Genomic DNA, 26537 nt, shown 5'->3' with positions numbered 1-26537 from the left:
CAAATTTACAAATAACAGACATCATCATACTGCCTTAAATTTGATTGATTGATTGATTGTTGGTGTTAAACACTACTTTTAGCTTGGCTATATCATGGAAACAAGTTTTTATTGGTGGGAAAGCAGGAGTTCCAAGAGAAGACAACTAACCTATGGCTGCAAAACTGGTAATCCTAGTCAATTAAAATTGGAGTCAAACACACCTTACCATGTGCTGGGTTCGAATTTAAAATATGAGAAATATTTTCAACATTAAAAGACTCATAGCATTAAATTGTTTGGCCAAACCTAAAAATATCTATGGATAAGGTTAACTAATCAATTAAATTTTTGTTCTTATACCCTTAACATATTTTGAAGTTTTTATACAAGTAGTGTGTCAGATCATTTACTTCTTAAATTATTTAAACTGATTCAGTTTTTTGGGGGGTCTACCAAGATCCATACTTGTACCTCATCCACACTGCTGATCTGATAAGAAAACAAGCCAAAAGAACTCAGATTTCTTACCTAAATTTGTAGTCTTTGTGTCTAAAGCTCTTCTAAGTAAGTGTACAGCTTTTAATATAGCACCTTAACTGATTTTCTTACCTAAATTGGTTGTCTTAATGTCTAAAGCTCTTCTGAGTAAGCGTACAGCTTCTGTTTAAGAACTGATTTCTTACCTAAATGTGTGGTCTTTATGTCTAAAGTTCTTCTAAGCAAACCCACAGCTTCTTTTTTAGCACCATAACTGATTTCTTACCTAAATTTGTGGTCTTTATGTCTAAAGCTCTTCTAAGTAAGTCTACAGCTTCTGTTTTAGCACCATAACTGATTTCTTACCTAAATTTGTGGTCTTTATGTCTAAAGCTCTTCTAAGTAAGCCTACAGCTTCTGTTTTAGCACCATAACTGATTTCTTACCTAAATTTGTGGTCTTTATGTCTAAAGCTCTTCTAAGTAAGCCTACAGCTTCTGTTTTAGCACCATAACTGATTTCTTCCATCAACACTTTTCCTATAAAATGAAAATGAAACAGATTCAAAGCATTTATAAAACTTTCATTCTGAAAACTAAAATTCCTTATATTGATAAGAATATTGATTGCTTGCCGGTGTTTAACACCCCTTTCAGCACTTTTGGCTGTAACATGGTTTATTGGTGGAGGAAGCTGAGTACTTGGGACAGAACCACTGACATTGATAAAAGAGGTGTGTACAGTAATAATTGATTTAAATTAGATCACTACCTAACATCACAAGTTTCCAAAACTAAGAAATTACATCTAAAGACTTGTCTTCCACGTACACATGTGGAACAGGATCTCTTTACACTTGTGAAGCAACTGAGATCACCTCACTTTTTGTTGGGGTTTGTGTTGCTTAAGGTTTAGTTTTCTATGTAGTGTTTTGTCTTTATGTCTTTTTTCATATTATGCCATGGTTTTCCTCTTATAGTTGATGTATTTCCCTCGGTTTTAGTTTGTAACCCAGATTTGTTTTCCCTTAATCGATTTATGACTTTTGAACACTGGTATACTACTGTTGCCTATATTTATGAATTTTGATAGCCTCCTTTTTTTTAAAACATTTTTTTTAATATCTTACATAAATGGATTTTACTTAAGTTTTGTTAAACCAGACAAGAATGAAATGAACATTATCAGGGAAAATTTTTATTGACAAAGGGAGATAACCACGACAATAAAGAAAATTAAACATATTAACCATTTCAAACAATAATTTCCACTTTCCTTCAGCTGCTTTCCTTAATTTGGGTTTACATCATATCTTTTATCTCATAAGTCTCAAGTCCTTTAAATGAAAGGTCCATGATATCTGATCTTTTATTTTGTTCAATATATGCACTGTTTACTTATTAATCAGTTGATAATTGTCTGTTATAGTCGTAAAGTAAAGTAAGTCAAAATAAAATGTGCATGTTCAGATCTTATCACAACATGAATTCAATTATGTATAAATATGAATTTAATCCATTAAAAGCCATAAGACTTGTTTAGTACATGCATCAGTTGCCAAAAATGCCATTTCAATTTCTTTTACAGTACAAGTAAGACCATAATTACCTAAAGCCAGTAATGTGTCAGCGACGGATAAATGTGTAGATCCCAGACAATCCTCCCTGATCTTTACTGTCTTCCTATACAGAGTTTCTGCACGTATTTTGTCATATCTGAAAGTAATAAAGAGAAATTTGTAATTTCAAAAGTCAGGAAAGAAATAATCATTATTCATGTTTTTTTTTAAGTTAAAAAAATTAAGTGTTCAATAGGTGTGTATTATCTAAATTTACCTAGGAGTTTAGCACATCTGTAATTTAATTTTCTAAATCAGACAAAACAAGAATGTGTCCATAGTACACGGATGCCCCACTCGCACTATCATTTTCTATGTTCAGTGGACCGTGAAATTGGGATCAAAACTCTAATTTGGCATTAAAATTAGAAAGATCATGTCATAAGGAATATGTGTAATAAGTTTCAAGTTGATTGGACTTCAACTTCATCAAAAACTACCTTGACCAAAAACTTTAACCTGAAGCAGGACAGATGGATGAATGGACGGACGAACGAAAGGACGCACAGACCGAAAAACATAATGCCCCTGTACTATCGTAAGTGGGGCATAATAATGAAAGTTTTAATTAAGAGTACCAATAAAATATCTTAAATATTGTATCATTTGGTCTTGAGTTTACCTGATGAAGATGACTTTTTTAATCAACTAAAATGCACATACCCTTTTGAGCTGTCTTTCTTTCCCATCAAATCAGCCAAAGCAAATAAAGTATCAGCAACCAATGGATGTGCATTACCAAACCACTGCTCTCGTGTTGACAGAGATTGTCTTAGGTCGGACTCTGCCAATATAAAGTCTGATTGCTGTGTCCTGCAACCAAAAATAAAATTAATATCTACATGCAGTTCAAGAGTACACCTGTATAAATTGGGTTGTTTTGGATTTTAGTCTAAACTTTTTTGGGTGCAAATTATCCTTTTATACACATCATTATGAAATTCTATTGCAAACATTAAAAGATAATCAGTAGATGCCAGTCTTTCACAGAAAAATATATATACAAAAATCAATCAGCCTTATCATTGATGATTAAACTGATTTTGAATATTTTTCATGTTAGTATTGTATTTGATTAAATAAATTATAGGTTTTATAAGCATTATAAATTTTCGATCTGATATTGACACTGGCGTAAATTGTGAAATTCATATTGCTGCTATTTACAAAATACGTTTCTGTTTATTAAGACATCAATTACTTTTAAAATATCCCAGGAGTCAATTCAGTGTTTTTTAATACCCATAATTCCTAGGTTTTTAAATACATCAGCTAAAGCAGTCTAACATACCTTAGAAGTCCTAGGTTGTATTGTATATCAGCCCTGGCAGTCATGTTACCACACTCCCTAACATACTCTAGCCCCTCCTTTAGAAGATCCTCTGCACTGTCATATAACCCTTCCTTCATTCTCAGGAAACCAAGATGACTGAGCAGGCAACCTGAAATAACAACAATGTTTATGAAAACTCAAGATTCTAGGAATGAAAAGAAGATAACTTGGTTTTAACAGGTTCCATGACAAGCTAAAGGGAAGGGTTGAGCTCTCTGAAACATGTTGAACACTGCCACAGCCTTTATGCGCCTGTCCCAAGTCAGGAGCCTGTAATTTAGTGGCAGTAGATGGTTGCTGTCTGTCATATTTGTTTTTCCATTATTGTTTTGTCCTAACTCAGGCTGTTAGTTTTCTTTTTTTTGCATTGTTTCACATTTATCATGTCAGGCCGTTCATAGCAACTATATAGTATAGATTTTGCTCATTGTTGAAGGCTTTTTGGTTATATATAGCTGCTTACATCTACTGTATTTGGTCTCTGGTGGATAGTTGTCTCGTTAGCCATCAAACCACATCTTCTTTTAATTTTTTAATTGTATCAATGAAATCATCATTTGTCATTCATTCAATCTCATAAAAAAATCTTTGTTATTACTACAATAATTAAGAAAACATTTTGCCTCGTAGTTTATGATATATTAGATTGAATAATATTGTCTCCCTTTAAAGATGTCAACCAATCTTTATAAAAAAAATCATTTTGTTTGGATCTATTCATATATTCTTTGATTTCTAAGAAAGCATCTAAATATTGCAAAACAAGCTTATGGAGGAGGGACTATTGATAAACAGAAGTTATGTTTATGTGAGACACCAATTTATACTACAAGTAGGATATATTTCAAATATTTAATTGTAATTGAAACTTTTTCCACGGTATCAACTAATACCAATATATCTTTAATGGAAAAGGTCAATACCTTTTAGATTAAGTAAATCCAAGTCTAATTCAGTTTCTTCTTCTTCATCACTAGCATCCATGACGATACGAAGGGACTTAACAAACCATTTTTCTGCTTCCTGTTTATCTCCCTTGTCTTGACAAAATCTTCCTAACATTTCCTGTGTTTTGGCTTGTAAAAACAAATCATCTCTAGTCAATGGGTAGTTCTACAATAAAACGTAAAAAATGAATCCAAGGTCATGAATAATATTTCCATGGAGAAATAACATATCTAAATTACCAATAGTTAGGACACAAAAGACCAGTACTTCATAGACTGAAAGTTTAAAAAAGTTAGATGCAACAAGACACTATAAAAGTTTGAGTTTTCTTTCAACAGTAAATAGCAGTTCTAAACAATCTATTGAGACTCTGACCAACCCACCCCCTTTTGGTGGTGTAAATTTTGCTCAATCTATGGTCTTTGTTTTTTCTCTGTAGTATTTTGTAATCATTTGTTTGTCTGTACATCTTTTTTCTTTTGGTCATGGTGTTATCAATTGATTCCACTTATGGATTTTAATTAGCCCTTGGTACCCTCCCTACCAGCTGCTCCATACCTCCTTTTATATCTCCTTAATTTACCTTGATTCCAAATATAATGGCCTTTACAAAATTAGTGTATATCTATATATTCTATGTAAGAGATTAATCTTATCCAGTATTGGTACCATAAGTTATATAAGAATATAGTTTCAGGTTTAGAAAAATGAAAAAGTAAAGTAGGTATAAGTCTAAAAAACTTTTTTATTTTATTTTTGCAAACATTGCATGAAATCATTATATACTGAGAATAGAAATATCTAGAACAGAAAAATGCATATCTAAATTCATTTCATCCTGATAAATACATTTTTTAAATTTAACAAATACCTGTACCCAACACCGAAATTATAAGGAGATTGAAGAAAATACAGTGTGTATTCCAGTTCACCTAATATTGCTGTTTTAATTGTAGAATTTGGTGGATTCCGCACTGCAACAGTAGATTCCTATGACAGGAATCCAGTTCATGTACTGAGTACCATTGTTGTGTACGGAAAATTGCTACTGGATCCCTGCTATGCAGTACTATTATTGAAATCAGAGTGAATAATCACTAAAGACCAGCAATAAACCGTGTACAAGGATACACATTGAAAACATGTTACCTGAACCTTCACCAAGAGAAAGTACAAATCTGTGTAGATAGTAATAATAGAACAGATCTCTAATAGCTACAAGTAAGTCTTAAATTCATATAACTTAGATAAAAATAAAGTGAAGTACACCAAAAATGTCTGTGAATCTTCTCCCAGGCATAATAATACATAAATATCTCATTTAATAACAGAAGTGTTCCATGTAAAAAACAAGCTAAAAATTTCTGTGGCTATCATAAAAGTCATTACCATATCTATGAACTGAAATACAAATGGCAGCTGTCAACATTTTATTCAATTATTATATAAATTTTCCAAATGAAAAATCTTTACCAACATTTTATTTTCATTAAATTTTATCAAATACAATGTTAAAGACTTTATTTCACTCAAACAACCTCACACTATAGTATAGAAAGGAGCACAATTTGCACTTTGTTATCAAATTTTTGACACTGTTTATTCTTATACAAAATAACACCATTACGACTGACATCAAATTTTAGCTTTCAATTTTCATGCAGAATATAAAATATTCATAATGGAGCCACTTATGAAACAAATGTTTTACAAGATTCTAAATTTTTTTAAAGTGTAATCTAGTTAAAATCTCAATCTGGAGCATATTTTACCAGCAAGATTTATCTGCCATTTGTTAAAAGTTGTTGTTCTTTGGTAGATATTCAATGAATATTTGCTAATTTTTGGAAAAATATACATTTCAGACAAATGATACAATATATGGCAGACAATATATACTAGAAATTACAAACAACTAGCAATAAGTATCATTAAAATTTACTATTCCTTTTAAACTACCATGCTGCAAAAGTAATTTCTATTAATGTAGCCTTATCATGCTTACAATCTAATATACTGCTGGTTACAGTGGGAATCTTCCAACCATATTCATATTTTATTTCTTGCAATTGTTGGGTTGTCTTTTGTTTCTAAGAGGAGGAACATTTCATAAAAAGTAAACTGTTGACACAGAGATATGTCTCACCTGTCAGCATAAAATTCAGAAAAGAAAATCTGATGGACAGCAACATTGCTAATTAATTCAAAGTCATTGGACCAACTGGTGGGTAGGGCCTCGAAATGATTGACAAATTCAGATGTACAGACAGCAATGTAACTTTATAGAAAATATTGTTTATTGTAAGTAGTTCCTATCAAATTAACTTAATCAGAAAACTTAACATTGAAAATTGTTAATTGATTGAAAGTCCCTGGACCATGACCTAGGGGCAGGGCCTTGAAAAAGTTGTCAAACTGATATGTACTGATAGTAATGCAACTTCATATTAAATATCAATGATCTATCACAAGTAGTTTCTATCAAACTGACTTAAGCAGAAAACTTAACAACTGTTGACGCTGGAGCCTTCGCCGTTAAAGCAATCCCTTTGTCTCGCTTTCCATGACTTTCGTCGCTGGAGAGACAAAAAATAAAATTGGCCAATTTAAATTTGCCAATGAAATTCAGTTAAGTTTACATAAAAGGTTACCTGAATAAAAAGGTTTTGTATGTCAGAGACATAATGTTTTAAACAGTACTGAAATTTTTGTGTAAAGTTACTAGAAACTTAAAAGTATAAACCTGAACAGTTGCAAGTAAATATATATAATCTTGGAGTGTTCTGATGAAAGACTATGTATTTTACAATCAATTTTTACAGCACAAATCCTCCATGTGTTTGCCAATTTTCTTGAACAAGTCTGTTAATTTAGAGCTATTACTTAATTGGTAGCTATAGGTGTTTAAACCTATACTACCAATTTGATTTCTGTTTCAACATCTGTTGATAAATTCAAACAGAATTGATCCCTAACAAGAAACAGGGTTAACACATGTATGATTTATGCTGTAAATATGTGCATACCGTCTGTAGTTTATTGTTGAGTGATGTAAGAATATCTTCTGTAGCTCCAGTGTGCCCCATGTCTTTCATGAACAAGGCAACTAACCATGACAACTTTGTGGCAAATGGTGGGTATGCTTTCTTGTCATCTGCGATATAAATATGAGTGGCCAATGCTTCAGTATTGGTATGGTTTAATTAATACATTTTGTCTTTAAATTTCAACTGTGATGACAAGGATTTCATGAGGGAAGTGAGCTACTTATAGAACATGCATGAAGAAATTGCTATTTGAAATTGAGGAAAATCTGAAATAACACATTGAAATTGATTCTGATATATTGTTACAATCTTTCTTATTATTTATTTTTTCACTTGATAAAGTCAATTTTTTCTGAAAAAATTAAGAGCATTTTATTCAAACTGACAGCCTTATACAATTCAAAGATTTTGAAAGAGTTGGTTTTTAAAATGCATATGGATGAGATGCTTGATTTGAGGAAATGCAAAGTTTCAATTAGATTATTCTTGATTGTCAACAATTTTACCTTTTGTTGGTATCTCAACATGTTTGTGTTTTGATTCTGTCAAGAATATTGTATCAATTCCATCATCTTTTGATACACTTTCTTTCTTTGTGCTTTCATCCTGTTAAAAAGAAATAAATTAGTTAACCAAAATTAATCAAACTTTTATACAAGATACTTGTATATTCTATATTTTAAATAATGGAAAAATTGCAAATTCCTTTGCAGGAAGCTGCCAATAATCATTTAGTTATTACCTTTTTAGTTTCTATTTTAACATACCCTTCCCTTCCCCTTTCCTTTCCATAGTTCCATTTTTTATATTTTCAAACATTTGTTGAAAAATTTTGAAATTTTACTGTATATTTTCAAAATAAAACAAAAAGAATTAAGAGCTGCGCCATGAGCGCATGATACGCCCGTTGCTTTTTCAATGAATAAAATTCCATAACTCCTCAATGTCATATCAGAAATTTATATAAACCTAAAGGGAGATTATTTTAATAGATATAAACCAGTCACCAAAATTTCATGAAAACTGCTCAAAGCACTTTTGAGTTATTGTCCGAAAACTTGGAAATCCCCCTTAACTGGAAAATCCCCCTTTTTTTTAATGAATAAAACTCCATATCTCGGAAACGTAAAATCTAAAAATTTTAAAAATCGAAAGGGAGCTTACGTCAATAGCGTAGAAACAATTCACCAAAGTTTCATGCAAACTGGTTAAAGCGTTTTTGAGTAATTGTCCGACATGTTGACCACGGACGGACGGACAACATTATACCATAATATGTTCAGTAAATGGGCCTATAAAAATTAAATTATCTCTCCTTCCCCATGTTTGTAGAATGGTTTGACGCTAAAATTAATTTTAATGCGGTCCTATATGCATTATATCACCACTTGTTAAAATTCCAACATCTTTGTGGGCAGGGATGAAATCAAAATTAATGAATGAAAGCTTAAGAGCAATGTATATATATTCAAGTACTGTAGGTGTATTTGCGATAACAAATATTCACGATTTTGTAAAGATTATTAGTTAATTTTCAGTTTTTGTGGCTACAAAATACGCACAAAACAAATCAATTTGAAATGAACCATTGTCCAATCCAGAGGTTTCTAGCAGTTGAAAACCCCCCTGTCTTGTGAGTTTTTTTTGTTTTTGTTTTTTTTGTTTGTTTGTAAAAATTGAAACAGACCACCAACCAATCAGGTAGAACCCATTTAAAATAATATAACCTAATGCATCAATGTCTGTTGAGAGTTCATTTGAAGTTAAATTTATGGTTTTGAATCATCATTTAAATAACCAAAATATCAATACCTAACAAATTAAAGAACTCTCACACTATTCTACAGCAAATACCCGTTCCCCTTTTACTCTGTTCTCTTTCATCTTATTATGTGTCTAAAATTAATGTCAATTGTTATCTCAGTCAGATATTTTAATATATTCATTTATCATTACACAATGTGGTTTACTGATTAAATATCTAAAGTCTATCTAGATAAAACTAAATAAAAAGATAATTTCTTCTTAATGTTGAATATCATATATTGAAGATCACAATTTACAATTAATCGGTGATGTCACTGATTTTTATGTTTTGTATTCAAATATGAAAAAAAAAAAATACATAATTTTACAGCATCTCATCTGATATATCTGAAGGATATTTAAATAGAAATCAACTAAAAAAATGAAAATCAACGTCATAAATCAATTGTCATTTCTCACTAACCTGTTTATAAATTTTTCTAAAAAAATAAAAAAATAATTTATTGCTTGAAAAATATCCCTTCAGTAAATGTAAAATAATCAAACATTGCAGGTATGAAAATACATCGAACGTTCATCTGACTGCATACAAGTTCATGCATGTTATTGCATTAAATAAATGAAAGATTTTCTATTGGAAAGAAAGAATTTGATGTATCAATTGGTAACAGCAGATAACAATTGATAACAGCAGATAAAAAAAAAAATAAGGAACAGTGCTTTTATTGCTGTTATTCATCTCAAAGTCACATTATGGCCTTTAACACAGATCAAAAAACTTTCATATCACTGAGCATTATTTCATTAAACTTGATGAAATATAACCAGCAATTCAATCTTGCCAGGAGAAAAACACTTGCCAGGAGAAAAACACATCAGGTGAATCTATTCAGATTGACCTGTAATCATATGGTGCATTTTCAACAGTATTTTTATAATCACTGTATGCAATCTTCAATTTCGTAACATGTGATAAATATAAACAAATAAGTCTGATAAATTAATCTGGCTACTGTATTTTATCAAAATGATAATAATTAAAAGGTTAAGGTAGGTGTAATATGAAGTGGGTAGATACATATCTGGATGGCTTTTACGATATTAAATGAACAATTTTATGATAAACTCTGTCTTTGTAAAGTTTCTGGTGAGAAAAAATGGAAGTGTATGAACTGCAAAGTGTTGCTTTGTGACTTATGTAAAGAACTACACTATGCTAAAGACCATGAAATTGTAGACATACCGGTAAAAGAGATTATTCAAGACGAGAACAACTCGTTTGATATTGTTCTAAATCAAGTGGTATTGTGTGACCAACACAATCGTTCATATTGGCAATATTGCGAGTCATGTGACGTGTTGGTTTGCCTGACCTGCATTTCAAATTGTCACAACAATCATAAATTGAAAGAAATTTCTGACAGTTATAAAATTAAAATGGAGAAATTAAAAGAACAACAAACAGTAATTAGTAAGTCAACTGAAGAATTGGATAAAAATGCTGTTGAAATTTCAAAATGGCATAAAAAAGCCGAATTAAAGTATCATAATGCCAAAGATGATATTATTATCAAAGAAAAGGTTTTGATAGATGCTGTACACGAGTACACAAGGAAACTTCAGTCAGATTTGGAAAATAAATGGAATGCAATGCATGAAACATACACTGCTAACCAAAAACATGTACAGTCAACTAGAACAAAGTTCAACAATGAAAGCATCAAACTTCAGGATATAATTGAGTCTAAAGACCTTGCAAGAGTCTTTGGATCATCAAAATCTGATGAGTTTGCTGATAAAAGTCAAGAATTAAATATGGACACTAGACCAATGCAAGTTTTCATTCCTGGCAAGGCCCCTGAGATAAACCAATTCAATTTTGGAGAATTACGCACTGACATTGAAGTCAAACTAATGAATCAGTTGGCAACTGAAATAACAGATGTGAATTACTTATTGTGCTCACGCGATGGAACTGTTTGGATATATGATGAAAATGAGACTTTATTATACAACGCAACACCAGAAGGAAACCATCTTACAATTACGTCACGGTTTCAAATTTTTTTCTTAAGTATGGACACGCTTCCAAAATCAGATGACCTCCTTCTTTGTTCAGGTGAACCCACATTACAACAGTTGGATCGAATTCATGGAAAACTGACTGATTCTAAATATAAAACTGACTCATATGTGTATACAACAGCCATCCACATTACCCATGATAAAAGAGTAATAGTTGGGGGTAAAGGTCAGAAGGGAGGGAATGTGGTTATCGTGCTAAATAAGAAAGGCAAACAAGACACATTTTATGAACATGGCCGAAACAGCGAAATTCTTTTCAAAAGAAGTCCTTGCCATATAACAACCTCGGCTGAAGGCAATATCTGTGTTGTTGACCGTGAGAGACTTACAGTACTAGACAGAAATGGGGAGGTCCTTAATATATATGCTGGAAATGACAGAATAAATGCATCTGACAATGAGTTTAACCCGACAGATATGGTTATTACACCACCAAATAATCTTATCGTAGCAGACTCTAAAAATCATTATCTTCATGTTCTTGATAGTTCCGGCAAACAACTAACTTATTTCAATACCAAAGACATTGGAATATTATTCCCAAGAAGCATGAGTTTTTCAAAAAATGAACACTTGTTCATAAGCGGCTCTACCGAGGAAGGAAATTCCAAAAAGACAATTCTTTTTGAAGTAAAAGTTATTGGATATTGAAAAAAAAACAGTAAACTTGCAACAAGCCATTAAAAGACATATCTTTATCACATAAATTCTTAGTCTTGATTTTCATTCTGCCTATTAGAGTTGTTTGGTTTTTGTTAAAACACACTTCCGTTTTACAATCTTCTGTCTTCCTTTATGACCCTATCATATCTATAGACTGTATTGAGGGTTGGAGTTCCAAAGGGTTCTAATCACTTGTCCAAAGTTTGTAATTTCGATTGATTGATTGTTGGTATTTACTGCCACTTTCAGTACTCTTGGCTATTTCATGGTGACAAGTTTATATCAATATATAATGGAAGCTTGAGTACCTGGAGAGGACCAATCACCTTCAACAGGAAAACTGGCAATGCTAGGAGACAATTCTTGCTGTGCAAAAAACCATAAAAAAATGTTTGTTCATCACAAAGCTGGGATCTCTTTATCAAACATGCCCTTGTCCTCAGTTTTAATCAACAGTCAAACCTATACATATATGTAAAAGTCACCCTAGGGACCAGAGACCACTGACATTATACGAGTGGTGAATTTTAAATTGAGGTTCAAAATGCATAGGTATCACTACAAGAGGCTGAGATTGATTGATTGATTGGTGTTTAACGCCACTTTCAACACTATTGCGCTATTGTGGCGGTCAGTTCTTATTGGTGGAGGAAGCTGGAGTGCCCGGAGAGAACCACCAACCTTCGGTAGGAAAACTAACAATCCTAGTCAATTAAGATTGGAGTCAAGTGCACCTGCCCCTTGCAGGTTTCGAACTCACAATCTCAGTGTTGACTGGCTAGTGATACAGAAGTTCGAGGCACCCAAGAGGATGAGAAGAGGGTGACCTGACAAGAGATGTTTTGGCTCCATAGAGTTGATCTTAAAGCAGGTTTGACTAAAAGTAGAATGTCAGTACATACATTGATTTACCTTTATGTGTTGCAGAATGCGAGACCATTAAAAATAAACAAAACGAAATAACGATTGCTGTTTACTTAATGTTCAGTGGCAAATATTTCATGCATGTTCAGAAAAAGAAAATAGTAGACAGTGCTGTTAAATTAATTGAGGTAACAACAAATTAATTTAGTTTTTTTTTTTTCAAATTGTCTTATTCCATTTTGCTCAATTTAGATCAAAATAAAAATTACTTAAACCTTTTAATGGTCACATACTTTTTAAACATCTGAACATTTTGAACATTCCTGATCCATTTTGTAAATATGGCAAAACTTATGCTTTGCTTTTGAAAATTAAAACAAATCAGATGAATAATGAATAAAAATCAGAGGTTCACAATGTTATAAAGAACTTTAATAGTATTATATATGAAAGTTGAATTGAAATCAAGGCATTGCAGAAACATGGTGTTAGCTGATGAATTACAGCTTTTCTATAAAAGCATGCAAAGCAAACCTTTCATCAACTTGCTTGCTATGTTTGTTTGGATGTTTGTAAACAACAGGTAGGTAGTCTATTTCAGTGTGTTTACTATATACTGGAATTTAATTGGACAATAAACATTAACTTCATTTAAATGTAAATTTTCATATTGTATGTCAATTTTTATTGTCCAATCAAATAACAGTATATATTAAACAGACTGAAACTCTGCCTACCCTTTTGTTTACAAACATCCAAGCAAATATAGAAAGCAAGTCGATCAAATATAAGCAGAAATAGGACTAATAAAAAATGTAATATTTTTTCTGCCACGAAATACAGAAAAATTGTTTAAAAATCAAAATTCATTTAAAGAGTAATTATATATAAAAACATTTGATAGGGAAATGGACTGGCTTGCAAATGGTTTCATCTTTTGCAATTCCAAAAGACATTAACAATAAATTGGCTTTTTTTCATTATTTAAGTTAGATTCAAACAAACCTTTTGAAGGTCACTGTCTGGTATACTGCCTGTTTCTTCAATGATAGATAATTCTCCTTCTGGTGCTGGTGTTGTTATTATTATAGGTATAGTGGGTGTGTCTGATTTCTCCTCTGTAGACATACTAGACATCATTTCGTCTAGGTCAGCATCCTAAATTAAAAGGAAATATATATGATAAAAAAGGTCAGTACCATCTTTTGTCCTGTACAAATCAGACCAAGAGGTAATTAATGAACCAAAAAGTTGAACTGTGAGCTATTGCTCCCTAATTATACCTCTGCTATGAGTATTCGGTAAACAGGAAGTTAATGAATGATAGATGTAAAAATGCATATTACAGTATAGCATGCTCACATGAAGCTTTATTCCACATTTCAGAAAGCCCTGATTTTAGTTCCTGAGAAAAGTGCAACAAAAATTCATAAATGGCCATTATGTGTAAGAATATATGAGTATTCAGGAAGCAGGAAGTTGATGACCTATAGTTGTTAATTTCTGTGTCATTTGGTCTCTTGTGGAGAGTTGTCTTGTTGGCAATTATACCACATCTTCTTATTGTCGAGCCTTCGACTTTTGTCGAAAAAGCGATACATAGCGATCCTACATTCCATCGGCGTCGGCGGCGGCGGCGTCCACAAATATTCACTCTGTGGTAAAAGTTTTTGAAATTTTAATAACTTTCTTAAACTATCCTGGATTTCTACCAAACTTGGACAGAAGCTTGTTTATGATCATAAGATAGTATCCAGAAGTAAATTTTGTAAAAAAAAAATCCGTTTTTTCCGTATTTTACTTATAAATGGACTTAGTTTTTCTGCCAGGAAACATTACATTCACTCTGTGGTTAAAGTTTTTGAAATTTTAATAACTTTCTTAAACTATCCTGGATTTCTACTAAACTTGGAAAGAAGCTTGTTTATGATTAAAAGCTAGTATCTAAAAGGAAATTTTGTAAGAATTTGTTCCATTTTTTCTGTAATTTACTTATAAATGGAATTAGTTTTTCTTCTAGTTAACATAACATACAGTCTGCAGTTTAAGTTTTTAAAACATTTATTAGATTCATAAACTATCATGGATTTTTACCAAACTTGGACAGAAGCTACTTACAATCAAAAGATAGTATAGAGAGGAATATTTTTATTTATTTTTTTCCTCATTTTTGTTGAGCCTGCGATTAACAGCAAAAGTAGGCGAGACACTGGGTTCCGCGGAACCCTTACGAATTTTTTTTATATCATGCTCACATTGTCATGAAATATAAGATCCTTCATAGTAGAAGTTCCAAATGGAAGAAATACCATGTAATGTTATTTCCACTAGAACAAATATTACAGAATTTGTTCCTAACGGAATAAATGGTATTGAATATTTGTTCCAATAGGAACATATATTATGGCATTGTTTATAACAAAGTTTCCTGAGGAACTTCTGTTAGGCGGAACAAATATACATTGACAACATGAAGATTGAAAACTAACTTCAGGAAAGTCTATAGTTTATATAAAGTTTCTAAAAAAAAATGTGAAATATTTTTTATGAAACTGACAGACCGATGTATACCAGTATATATACACCCTCCTTTGTAGCTGGGGATATAGAACACTTTGGCATAAGAGAAAGTTACATTATGGAAATAAAAAAGTATGGAATACAAATGCTATCATCATTATATAATTTCTGATTGTAAGTGTAGCTAAAAATATTAACTACCTCACTGTCATAAACGACAGGATCCAGTATACCAAGTTTCATTAACATCTGTTGGTATGTTGTTGTAACACTAATGCCCTCATCTTTCAGGATATTCCAAAAGAATGCTAGATCCTGCCTGTTTGATGGATTTTTCTTGAATTCATCTAGGAAACCTTCCAAAATTCTGTAATTTAAATAGTAAATTCACATTTATATTCAAGGGGCCCTGGGGCCGATCCGTAGTTCATCTATAGTCATCAATAACCTGTTTTTACTATGATTGTGAGTTAAAACCTGGCTAGCGGCAATGTGCTTGACTCAGATCTTTATTGACTAGGATTGCCAGATTTCCTGCTGAAGGTCATGGTCTCTCAGTGTACTCTGGCTACCTCAACCAAGAAAAATCTGGCAGCATGAAATAGCAAAGTATAAGTGGTGTTAAACACCAACAGGCAATCAATCAACCATAATTATTTAACATAGTATGAGGTACCAGTAATCAACAGGTTCAAAGTCTGATTTAAACAGTCTAGTCTAAATGAGTTTGAAGTTTAGCTTTTTCATTCTTTTAAAATTCTATTTAAAAAAATCATCAAAGTAAAAAAATTATGATGTGTCAGTCAATGTCTACATGAACATTAAATGTTAAAACAGACCATTTTGTACATTGATATAAATTACTCAATATTATATCTTCTGATTGTAATTTCTTTGAATAATATCGAACATCTTACACAGGATCAGTCAACACCCGAACAAGAGTTTTTCTGTCACCAGACATCAACAGTTGCCATGGTAACTCCTCAATGGTTCTCTGACAAAATGGTTGCTTGAGAAAAAATTTTGCTACATGGCTGTGGAACCTCTTCTTCTGTTCTTTCCATTCATTTTCTGGTTCATTTGATGTAGCAGCAGCTCCACCACCTGCTTTTAAAGAATCTGAAAAATATAAATATAAATATATATGTCAAACAAGGCTAGTTTCTTTGATCATTAAAATATTTTTTGGATAGTAAGGTAAAAATGGTACAAACAGGATTTAACAGACCCTTTTGTGATAATTTCAAAGCTTTTCCATTGAGTACATTTTTTTTGGAAAATCCTATATTTTCTCATATCTTTTGATTAAACACTTCTGTAAATTTCATTGAGAATACTTTCCACTTGTAAAAATTATTTGCATGCCCCAAAATTGGTACAAAAAGGGTCTGCTCCAAAATTGGTACAAAAAGGGTCTGCACTGACTGCAAATAAAATAAATGTTTCTACTGTTTTTCAATATAGACCAAAAAATAAAACTTGTCAATCAAAATACATGTACATGTATGTAGATTAATTAAGGTCAAGTTTAAAGTGCACTAAAATTGTATTATTACCAGATATGCAAAAAAAAACTTTTTTTTTTGGTAAATCTTTGGTAAAAGTAACTTAAAAGTTTTAGTTTGCACAAAAAATATTGTTTTGCTTAGAAAATATAACAAGACATAAAAAAAAAGTTAACACAAAATATTTGTTAACTGTTGAGTAAATCTAAATTATCTCACATTTTAGACGGTTTTAAAAAATCATATCACAGTTTATTGAGAAATAATTGTATTTTTTTTTAAGAATGCAAAAAAATGACAGAATGAGTAAATCACTGTCATACTTTTCACAATTATTGATTCTTCTTATAACACCAAGGTCACAGCTGTATAACATACTTTAAAATATTCATCAAAGTAAATATTAAAATTAATTTCTAAATTAACATGTTCAATCTTTATTTAAAGTTTATTAACGAGAATTGTTATCAGTGTTTACACTACTGAAACAGACTTACAACTGCAGCTTTAAATTTAAATTTGAAATAGTGTCATAGTGACCTACTTAATATAGTGTTTATAAGTTTTAGTGGTACATCTAATAGTATGTGATTATTTAACCTACTTTTTGTTTATTTTGAACTTTTTCGATTTTAAGCTGATAGAAACAGTAATGAGAAGCTAACTGGTGTTAATTTTAAGATTTTAAGCATTTTTTAAAACTAAAATATATTTCAACATCTAAGAAATATTAAGCATTGTACTGTGTATGAAAAGCTATACTTTCAATTTTGGACTTCTATTTCTGTTATTAAAATAAAATAATTCCAAAGTTTACCACAATAACAAGAACAGTTAGATGGCACCAAAATATAAATGACCCATTGTAAGTACTTATTCTGAAACAGACCTCATCAGAAACATGACTTACTGTAAATTCAGAAATTATTGCGTGCATTTATTATTGCGATTTTATCATTTTAGACTAAAATGCGATTTTAATTTTTGCGATATTGAGAAAAATCTGCTTAATTCATATACAAAATTTCAAAATGCGAGTTTAAATTATTGCGATTATAACCCTGTCGCATTTTTCGCAATAATAAAAACATCGCAATAATTTCTGAATTTACAGTAGTATCGATGCTGTTACCATCAATGTCAAAGATGGCACCAATACAAGAAAAACATTATCTAGATGACAGTCACATTTAAGACAAAAACAAACATTACCATTTACTTTACCTTATGGCGTATAAGACTAAGAAAAAGAGGCATGCTCACTGAGCAATTATAAATCAAATTTGTTAAGCAATTAAAATCTGTACATACATGACAAATAAAGATGTTAGACTTTGATCACTTTTCAGATATATAAACATAGGTACAACATCAATAATAATAATGGGGGGTAGGGGAGGGGGGATTGTGTCCAAGGTTACATATGACTGTCAATGCAGCTTAAATTGATAAATTACAAGGCAGCATACATGGTTAGCAAGATTGTAAAGGTGTTACATGTTATGTTTTGATATAAAGCAAACCTGTAAATAAAATTGTCAAATTAGCAATGAATTCTTGAAGGGTCAAAAAGCATATATAATACAATTAAAATGTTAGAATTATGTTTTAGTGCCTTAAAACAATATGGACAGGTCAAACTTTTCATTAAATAAAAACAAAAAAGAATTTTTTTTTTCAATGTTACTTCTAGATTAATTGCTGAAAAAATTTACTTCCAAGATTTACCAAAATCATATATTAATACAATAACGCAGTAAACCAAAATATGTCACTGGTTTAAACGACTGTGGATTAATTTATTTTCATGGGTACCAGTTTTCACGATTGAGAAAAATTCAATTTTCTATGATGTTTGATTTTGCCAAAGTCTGCTATAGTAAATTTGTACGTCGTTGAACATTTCCCACCAATTATAATAAATTTACTGTATAATGAAATTAGTGTCAATTTTCCCCAAAAACACTAACTTTACAGAAGTAACAATCATCAACTAGTTTTCAAAAAAATGAAAAAGATCAATAAAAACAAACATTAAAATTTAGGGCAGTTGAAACATTCACTATGATTTTGACAACTGTAATATCCACAATGTTTGAATTAAGGCGCTGATGTTAGTGGTTAGTCAAGGTCTAAGAACACTGTTATGATGTAAGGCGGGATTTCTCAAACCTACGGAGACTAAACTGCTTCATTTGGTTCTTTTTACTGTCCTTCTTTTTAGCACCTCCTAAAATAGCATGCATATATACATAATATTGGACTTAAAAGACTAATAGGAAGGATTAAAATCTAAGAAACAAAGAAATGTGTAGCATATTGGATCCTTGCTCTAAAGAAAAGGAAATCATGGGATCCCATGTCATCCATAGACTTCTGAGCGACTTAATAGGCCTGATATTGGTTAATGGAGAGCGATATGAACCCAATATCACACTTTTTAAACGTATATTTCTATCTTATACGATTTTGCCACTTGAAAATGCTATTCCATCACACTTTATGATATTCATGGTTACATGATTAACTAGGGGTATGTGTAATACAGATTTTAAAGCCATGATCAATACTATGATGCTTTTTTCAAAATTTCAGAAAAAAACAAACAAATACAATGAAATTTATCTATGCATATGATCACTTCTTGATACAAAAACAAAAAAAAATAAATGCATTTTATTAATGCAAATTAAAGACCTTATCTTTATATGCCAAGGAAGGGAAATAAATATATATAGTATATATATGTGCTATACATGGCTACATGTATAATGAAGTCATGTCTTGTGTAAATATGCTAAAACTACTACACCTATAAAAATATGTACTTATAAAACTGTCGACTGCAAAAATAAAACTAATTACTACCTTTTTTTCAGTTTAGTACAAAGTAATAAATCACTAACCACTGTATAAATTTTCCAATATAAAACCTCAACCACCTAATCTGAAAACTAAGGCCTTTAATTAATCAAGTTTGTTTGCTGTATTCGTAATATTTTTTTTTTTAAATTTAGAAAAAAAATTATATTTGTTTATAAATTTCGAAAAATTCTATTGGTATCCATGGTATCATACAATTTAAAAAAAATCAAATTATAAGATTTATGTTTCTAGTCTTAGGTCATAATTCAACTATTGTGATTTTGTTCACCATCAAATCAGCACACGTACACACACACAAGAAAGTTTTAAAAACTTATGACAGGACTATTCTGATCGTTTAGTCGTTTTATTTTCAAATTGGGATACCAATATCCTTAATTTTACCTCCTTTCATTGTTTGGTGACTTAACCACAAGTGTTGCTGTTTAGAATTAAAATTTAGTTGATTTTTTAAGTAAAAGTTAGTGAGAAAAATAAAGGAACTCTTGAATTCTTTTTAATCTTGGGCACAAAGTTTTCAAAAATCTGACCAAATGATTTAATATAAAATCATTTCTTTAAAAAAAAGACTGTATACACAGTGAACAAATTTTAAATCACAAATACGTAAGACCACTGAAGGGATCTTATCAATTACCAATGATAAATAGTAAATATTCAAAAACAACAAACTAATTTTTAAGAATGTCCTGATGAAATTCTAATACCTGCATCAAAACAGGATGTTTCATACTGAAGAATTTTTGGGTAAGAGGAATTTCATATGAAAATCACTTTCAATCTGTGAATTAATATTTATAATCATGGGTCAAAAGTCAATATCTAAATTAATATTTAAAATCAAAGGTCAAAAGTGTGTTTCCTTATTTCATAATTTCTGATCAATATTTCATATCAAATAACTATTAGTTAGTAAAAAAAAAAACGTTTTATATATATATTTTTTTTTGTGTAATCTTTGTCTATAAACCAATTTTTTCAGATTGTCAAAGGCAAAAAAGAAAGAAAAAGACCTGAAACAGAAATGAAAGAAAACGACCAGAAACAGGAAAGAAAGAAAACGACCTGAAACAGGAAAGAAAGAAAAACATTATATCAAACTTTAATTGAGCTCAATACACAATCCATTACTGATGGAAGCAATATTAGCAGGCAGCAGCATGCACATGCTATTTTGCGAAACAGCAATTATTTTATGCAGTATGAACTTTTAAAGACTGATGACGTTTTTTACAAATGACTTATTTTCGATGAAAATCTGGAAAAAAAGTTGGGGTCTTAAATAAAACCCATCAAAAATGTGTTCAGTACTAAAAATTGATAAGGTTGAGGCAAAATGTGTGTAAAACATTTGATATATTTTCATTATAAGGAAAACAAATTTTTTTTTGCAATACTTACGTAATAAAACATATTCCACAATTTCTTTTAAATGCTGGTGAGAAAAGTCTAATAAACCATTAGCTTTTTCAAGAAGAAAGTTGCCAATACAATTTCTGAACTGCAACCAATCGTAACTCTTTACTTCTCTAGTGTTACGATAACCAAGAGTCTGTAATATTGCAAGCACTTCCTCCACCGTTAAACCACCTCGGCATACAGCAAACAATCGTAAAGTATCAGGTATCCAACCCTCTAACTCTTTTTAAAAAAGACAAGGAAGATTATTGATGTAAAATTATGTGAATTCATTATTATTTATTACCAATGAAATACTAAAAAAATCATTGCAGCATAAAACAAGCAAAAAAAAAAACATTCACAAAAAAGCTTTAACACTCATTCATATATCAATATTCTACCACTGTATCAAGCTTGATCAAATATTACGCATAAAATACATTGAAACTTTGAAATTTAAACTTCATAATTGCCAAGAATTTTTAAAAAAGAGATATATGGTGGTAGAATATTTTTGTAATAATTCTTAGACATTGAATATGTAAGCAAAATTAAACATTCTTTTATCAGTCATGTACAATGCAAAAAGCTGTATTCCTTCTGTGAGATGCCATCACGCATTGTTGCTTTTATGTAACTTATAGGAAAGCAAAAACAATTGTTTTTATCATTGAACTTAGACAAATAAATAACTGAGAAAAGATAACAACAGTTACTATACATTATTGTTACACTACACTGTGTCATCAGGGTCACATACTTAGATTTTGTTTATGGAAACATCAACTAAGGGGAGATAACTCAAACTATTTTTTATTTCAATACTTTACATTTTTAATGATTATTGTAATGATATGATTCATAAAGCTCAGGCTGTTCATGTTAATGTTATTATATTTTTTACTACATAATTTCACACTTAAGAACCTTACAGATTAACTGTTTGCTGTGATATGTTAGAAAGCTATAACCCAACAACACAAAAAGCCAAAAAAGTTATTATGTATGTACTAAATCCACAGTTAAACACAAAAGACATAAGGCAAACATGTTCAAAGTTCCTGGAGTGGGTTTCACAAAAAAACTTACGACTAAGATTGATCGTAAGTATACTGAATTGTTCATGACTTACGATCAATCTGTCGTAAGTTTTTATGTTAAACTGACTCCTGACTTAGAACTGATAACTCATCAGTGGTTGTTAATGTAGATTTTTTTTTTCTTGTTGGGTTACTGTCTCATAAACATGTATCACACATCTCTTTTTTTTTTTACAACTATTATTAGTCTGTTTAACTTCACTGCAGTTATCATACTCTACCTAATTCATCTTCATCTTCATTGTCTCCATACAAACTTTCTTTATTCCAACTGTATTCTTTTGTCCATCGTTGAAAGCATCGAACACATAAATCCCGTAACGATGAAATCTTGTCATAAGTCTCGTCCAGATATTCGGCTAAATTTGAATGAACACTGTAAGATTCTATTTCATTTCCTAATATGTTCAGAAATAATGGATTTTTTGTAAGTTTGACATCGTTGATTTGTTGGTAGTGGTTTTTATTTAACAGGTGAAAATGCTGTTGCATGTGTTCTTCGAGAAATTGCATTTGTAGATTAATGGTGTTGAAGATTGGCATTGATAACAATGTACAGTCTTGTCTCCGTGACAATCCATGAAACACTAAATCTGACCTACTCATTGTACAGATGATCTTACACTGAGGTGGGAAGGGAAATGGCAGCCACTGTAATTCTTTAACCTGCAAAAAATAATCTTACGTATTATACAGTACACACAACTTTCAGGGTTTCAGTTAGGGCTATTCCATCAAAATGTATGTGGGAGGGTAGGAAGGGAAATTTAATTATTGAATGAGGGTCATGGGTCTTTTTTCAGTATGCGTCTATTACCATTATGCAAAATTATCTAAAAAATGGTTGTAGGAATATTTTGAAAGTCCCTTCCTATCCTCCCACATACATTTTAATGGAATAGCCCTTAAGAAAAACTAGTGATTTTGGGTGATTCAATATGAAACACCTCTCTCTATTTTCCACAGGAAACAAGAAATTATTTGCTGTCGGGCTAAGAATAATACACTAGAAATTCAAATTATAGAAAAAAACAGGAAGTATGAGTCTGATAAATTAAACAAGAGGCTCACCTGCATCTTCAACAATGGCCACTTTTTAGTAAAAATCATCAGTAAATCAGGATTATTAGCTTAGTTATCCTCAGACACCTACTTTCTTGTTTACAAATTGGTCAGAGTTTACCTGATTGAAGTGGGCAGAACATATGAAAAATGGATTATTAGGTGAGCTAAAAAGCAGGTACACATTACAACTCATCACTTTTCAGCTGCTGACCCAATATGAAGTCATTCTGTTTAATGGTATTTGAAAAATGTTTAAAGAAAAATTTTAAGTTCATTCAAATATTGATAAATTCAAAGTATCAGGAAGAAGATGTCAGACAGATCTGAAAAAGCTCACATTTTACAACTCATCACTGTCAAGCTGCTGACTAAATGTCATGAATTCATTGTGTAAGTAGTTTCTGAGAGAAGTGTGATGAAAAGTTTTGTTGGACAAAAGGACGAAAAAGACAGACAAGGTTATTGAAAAATAACCCTGATTAACTGAGTAATTACCTGTCTGATAGTCTTTCCAAGTGTTGCACCTATTTCATCCAAACCATCAATAACAATGACCGAGGGACCTAATGATGCCACAGCATTAAATGCTTCACAGACTTCCTGGAAGGTCCAAGGTCGACCATTGTCTGATACCACTGTTGATTCTTTGTCTAAAAAAAGAAAAAAATATGAAAGTAGGGAAATTAAGGCCGGGCTTGGGCCAAAGAAAATAAAATATTTGACAACTACAGTTAACTCTCGTTGTCTCGAACTTGGTTGACTCGAAATTTCGGATGAGTCGAAGTTTTCCCGTGGTCCCGAAATTTGTTCCATATAAATGTATGTATTCCGACTCCTGATGAGTCGAAATTGGATGAGTCAAAATTTCGGTTGACTCGAACTAAATTTACAGTCCCAAGGTTAACAAAAGCATTCAAAATTCATTGTTTATCTCGAACTAATACACATATATCAAAACATGACCTCGGGGATTTAAATGGATTGAAGAGTTAATCTGACAATACACGTGTAATTAAATTTCCGGTCACTGAGCACTGTCTTGATTTATGACATTCTTTATCCACGAGTGTTTACCTAAGATTATCTTTGATCACCATGATAAATAATTAGTTCTACTTTGTTATAGTTTATGAAAAATAATTCAAAAAGTTTTAAAAACAATTAACTGTAATCATACACTAATGAGCTTGGTTGTGTAAAAAGTAGGGAATAGGACTTCCGTTGGTGATCAACTCAAAACTACTGAATCGGCGTCTTTAATCTTTTTGTTTTTCTCTTGCAGAAAAAGATTGAAAATAGAAGAAAATGAAAAGAAATCTAAATTTTCTAAATTTCTTGTATACGAGAATGAACAATTTTGTCAACTTTAAATAACCCTTAGATCGATTGGAAATTACTCTCTGGGATCAAAAACAACCGGACAAAATTGTAACTGTACAAAGAAATAGATAAGAGAAGAAAAATGTTATTATAAAAGATCACAACATATAGATACATCGATCTCCTACCCATGTTCATTCAGATTTATTTTAGCATTACCAAGCTAAGCACGAGTTGTGTCCCTTGGTCTGTCAAACTTCCGGTTTTCGTTTGAGTCGAACTACGGGTATCTCGAAATATTCCTCTGGTCCGGCGGACTTTGAGATAATGAGAGTCGACTGTATTTCAAATTTGCATATAGTGTTCAGAACTGCATAAAGTCAAGATATTTAAATAAAAAACATAAGATTTCTTATTTGATGACGTCTCAATTCCATCATATTATGTACCGTTTTCATGAAAACAATGAAAGTGCAGAATTTATGCAGTTTTCCATCGTTATTTCCATTGTGTAAACATTGTGCACAGCCAAAAAACATCAAAATAATTTAAGAGAAGCTTACTTATAACTATTGACATTATCTCACAAAATATGATGTTGTTTCTTGGGTGCGCACATACTTTGCCAATCTAAAATATACTTAAAATTTGATGAAAAAAAGGGAAAATCAAGAAATTTTACAAAATATACAAATTTCGTTATGGTTTGTTGCCATGGTAACTCGCTAAATATGAAATTTGTATTCATTTTCTGAATAACTTTTACCTTAGTCTTAAATTAGGAAAAATTTAAGAATGTATGATAACTTGTTAATTTGCACTTATATTTGGACCAATTAAGGGCCTTATTGCCCCTATTCCTTTGTTAGCTTTGCTGACATGACAGAATTAATAGTCTTACAAATAAATTAGCAACATAAATTTTGTGTATGTTTATTTGAATGTTTATTACCACATTGATAACTATATGTTCAAAATTAGACATTTAGGCATGGAAATCGTAAATTTTACATCTGTGTGTTTCATGGCTATATAGGTCAAACAGAAAAAAAAACATGTCATCTATTATAATGAGACATATATATGGTATAAACATTTGTCAAGACTGTATATTAACTTCTTGAATGGTTAATGGGGCAATAGGTTGATATCTCTTTGTTGTACACCACATATATCTTTTATGCAACAAATTTGTTTTATTTATCACTGGTGATTTATCGGTATATTTGTGACCAAAGGACTATTATACACACATTAACTTATTCTACAGATGCCTAATGATATTATAACTACATCCAAGTGAGAAAAAAATAACTCCTGCACCCTTTCATCGGCAGTGTCTATTTGATTGTAGTGGGTGGAATATATAATTACAACAGTGTTATTTGGGTTAATCTTTCACGATGTCAGTTTTACAAAACGTAAACACTACGTTAATTTTGGTCAATGAGAAAAGGGGTATCTACAGTGCTATGACAATCAAGAGGATGTAATACCGTTTTAATGTAGTCAAGTTTTCAATTTTTAAAATGTGGTGCCAATTACAAGTTATTACATGGCATATTCAGATTTAAGAATCAAATAATTAACTGAATGGTACTGAAAATCAAAGAGAACCTTTATATATCGGCATATCAATCCAGTCCTAATTTTATCCTTTTCCATCATGTTCAAAGTTGAAAATATCTCAATCAGTTTTTTTTTTTAAATGGAAATAATTTTATTACAATTAATCCAGATATATTTTTTCATTTAAATTTCATAAATATATGCCCTTTTAATATCTGTAAATTAATTGTGAAAAAAATCAAAATAAACTTTAATACATAGAAACACAATAAATAAAATAATTTATAAACTGGAGATTATAAGATGAATTTGATTACAGGTGGGTTACTTTTAATACGTTACTTTTATAATCTTTATTCCTTTTGTCTTGGCATTATCCCAAGA

The 26537-nt window shown here is 30.9% G+C and overlaps 1 protein-coding gene across 1 annotated transcript in view; it reads right to left on the bottom strand.

Moving 5' to 3' along the window:
• LOC127700943 (TPR repeat-containing protein DDB_G0287407-like) overlaps nucleotides 1–26537 on the bottom strand; it is a 57006-nt gene that overhangs the window by 14152 nt on the left and 16317 nt on the right. The window contains exons 5-18 of the mRNA XM_052204682.1: nucleotides 23760–23914; nucleotides 22421–22865; nucleotides 21100–21339; nucleotides 18989–19042; nucleotides 16222–16426; nucleotides 15506–15671; nucleotides 13790–13942; nucleotides 7912–8011; nucleotides 7385–7512; nucleotides 4334–4523; nucleotides 3369–3519; nucleotides 2741–2890; nucleotides 2068–2174; nucleotides 906–998 (exon numbers count right to left, since the gene is read on the bottom strand). Coding sequence (XP_052060642.1) covers nucleotides 906–998; nucleotides 2068–2174; nucleotides 2741–2890; nucleotides 3369–3519; nucleotides 4334–4523; nucleotides 7385–7512; nucleotides 7912–8011; nucleotides 13790–13942; nucleotides 15506–15671; nucleotides 16222–16426; nucleotides 18989–19042; nucleotides 21100–21339; nucleotides 22421–22865; nucleotides 23760–23914 — 2337 coding nt within the window. The remainder of the gene's footprint in view (nucleotides 1–905; nucleotides 999–2067; nucleotides 2175–2740; nucleotides 2891–3368; nucleotides 3520–4333; nucleotides 4524–7384; nucleotides 7513–7911; nucleotides 8012–13789; nucleotides 13943–15505; nucleotides 15672–16221; nucleotides 16427–18988; nucleotides 19043–21099; nucleotides 21340–22420; nucleotides 22866–23759; nucleotides 23915–26537) is intronic.

This window comes from Mytilus californianus, unplaced genomic scaffold, assembly GCF_021869535.1.
Source record: "Mytilus californianus isolate M0D057914Y unplaced genomic scaffold, xbMytCali1.0.p SCAF_1, whole genome shotgun sequence".
Classification (NCBI taxonomy): Eukaryota; Metazoa; Mollusca; class Bivalvia; order Mytilida; family Mytilidae; genus Mytilus; species Mytilus californianus.
Note: the sequence above shows the minus strand (reverse complement) of the source record. Positions and strands in the feature narration are given on the sequence as shown.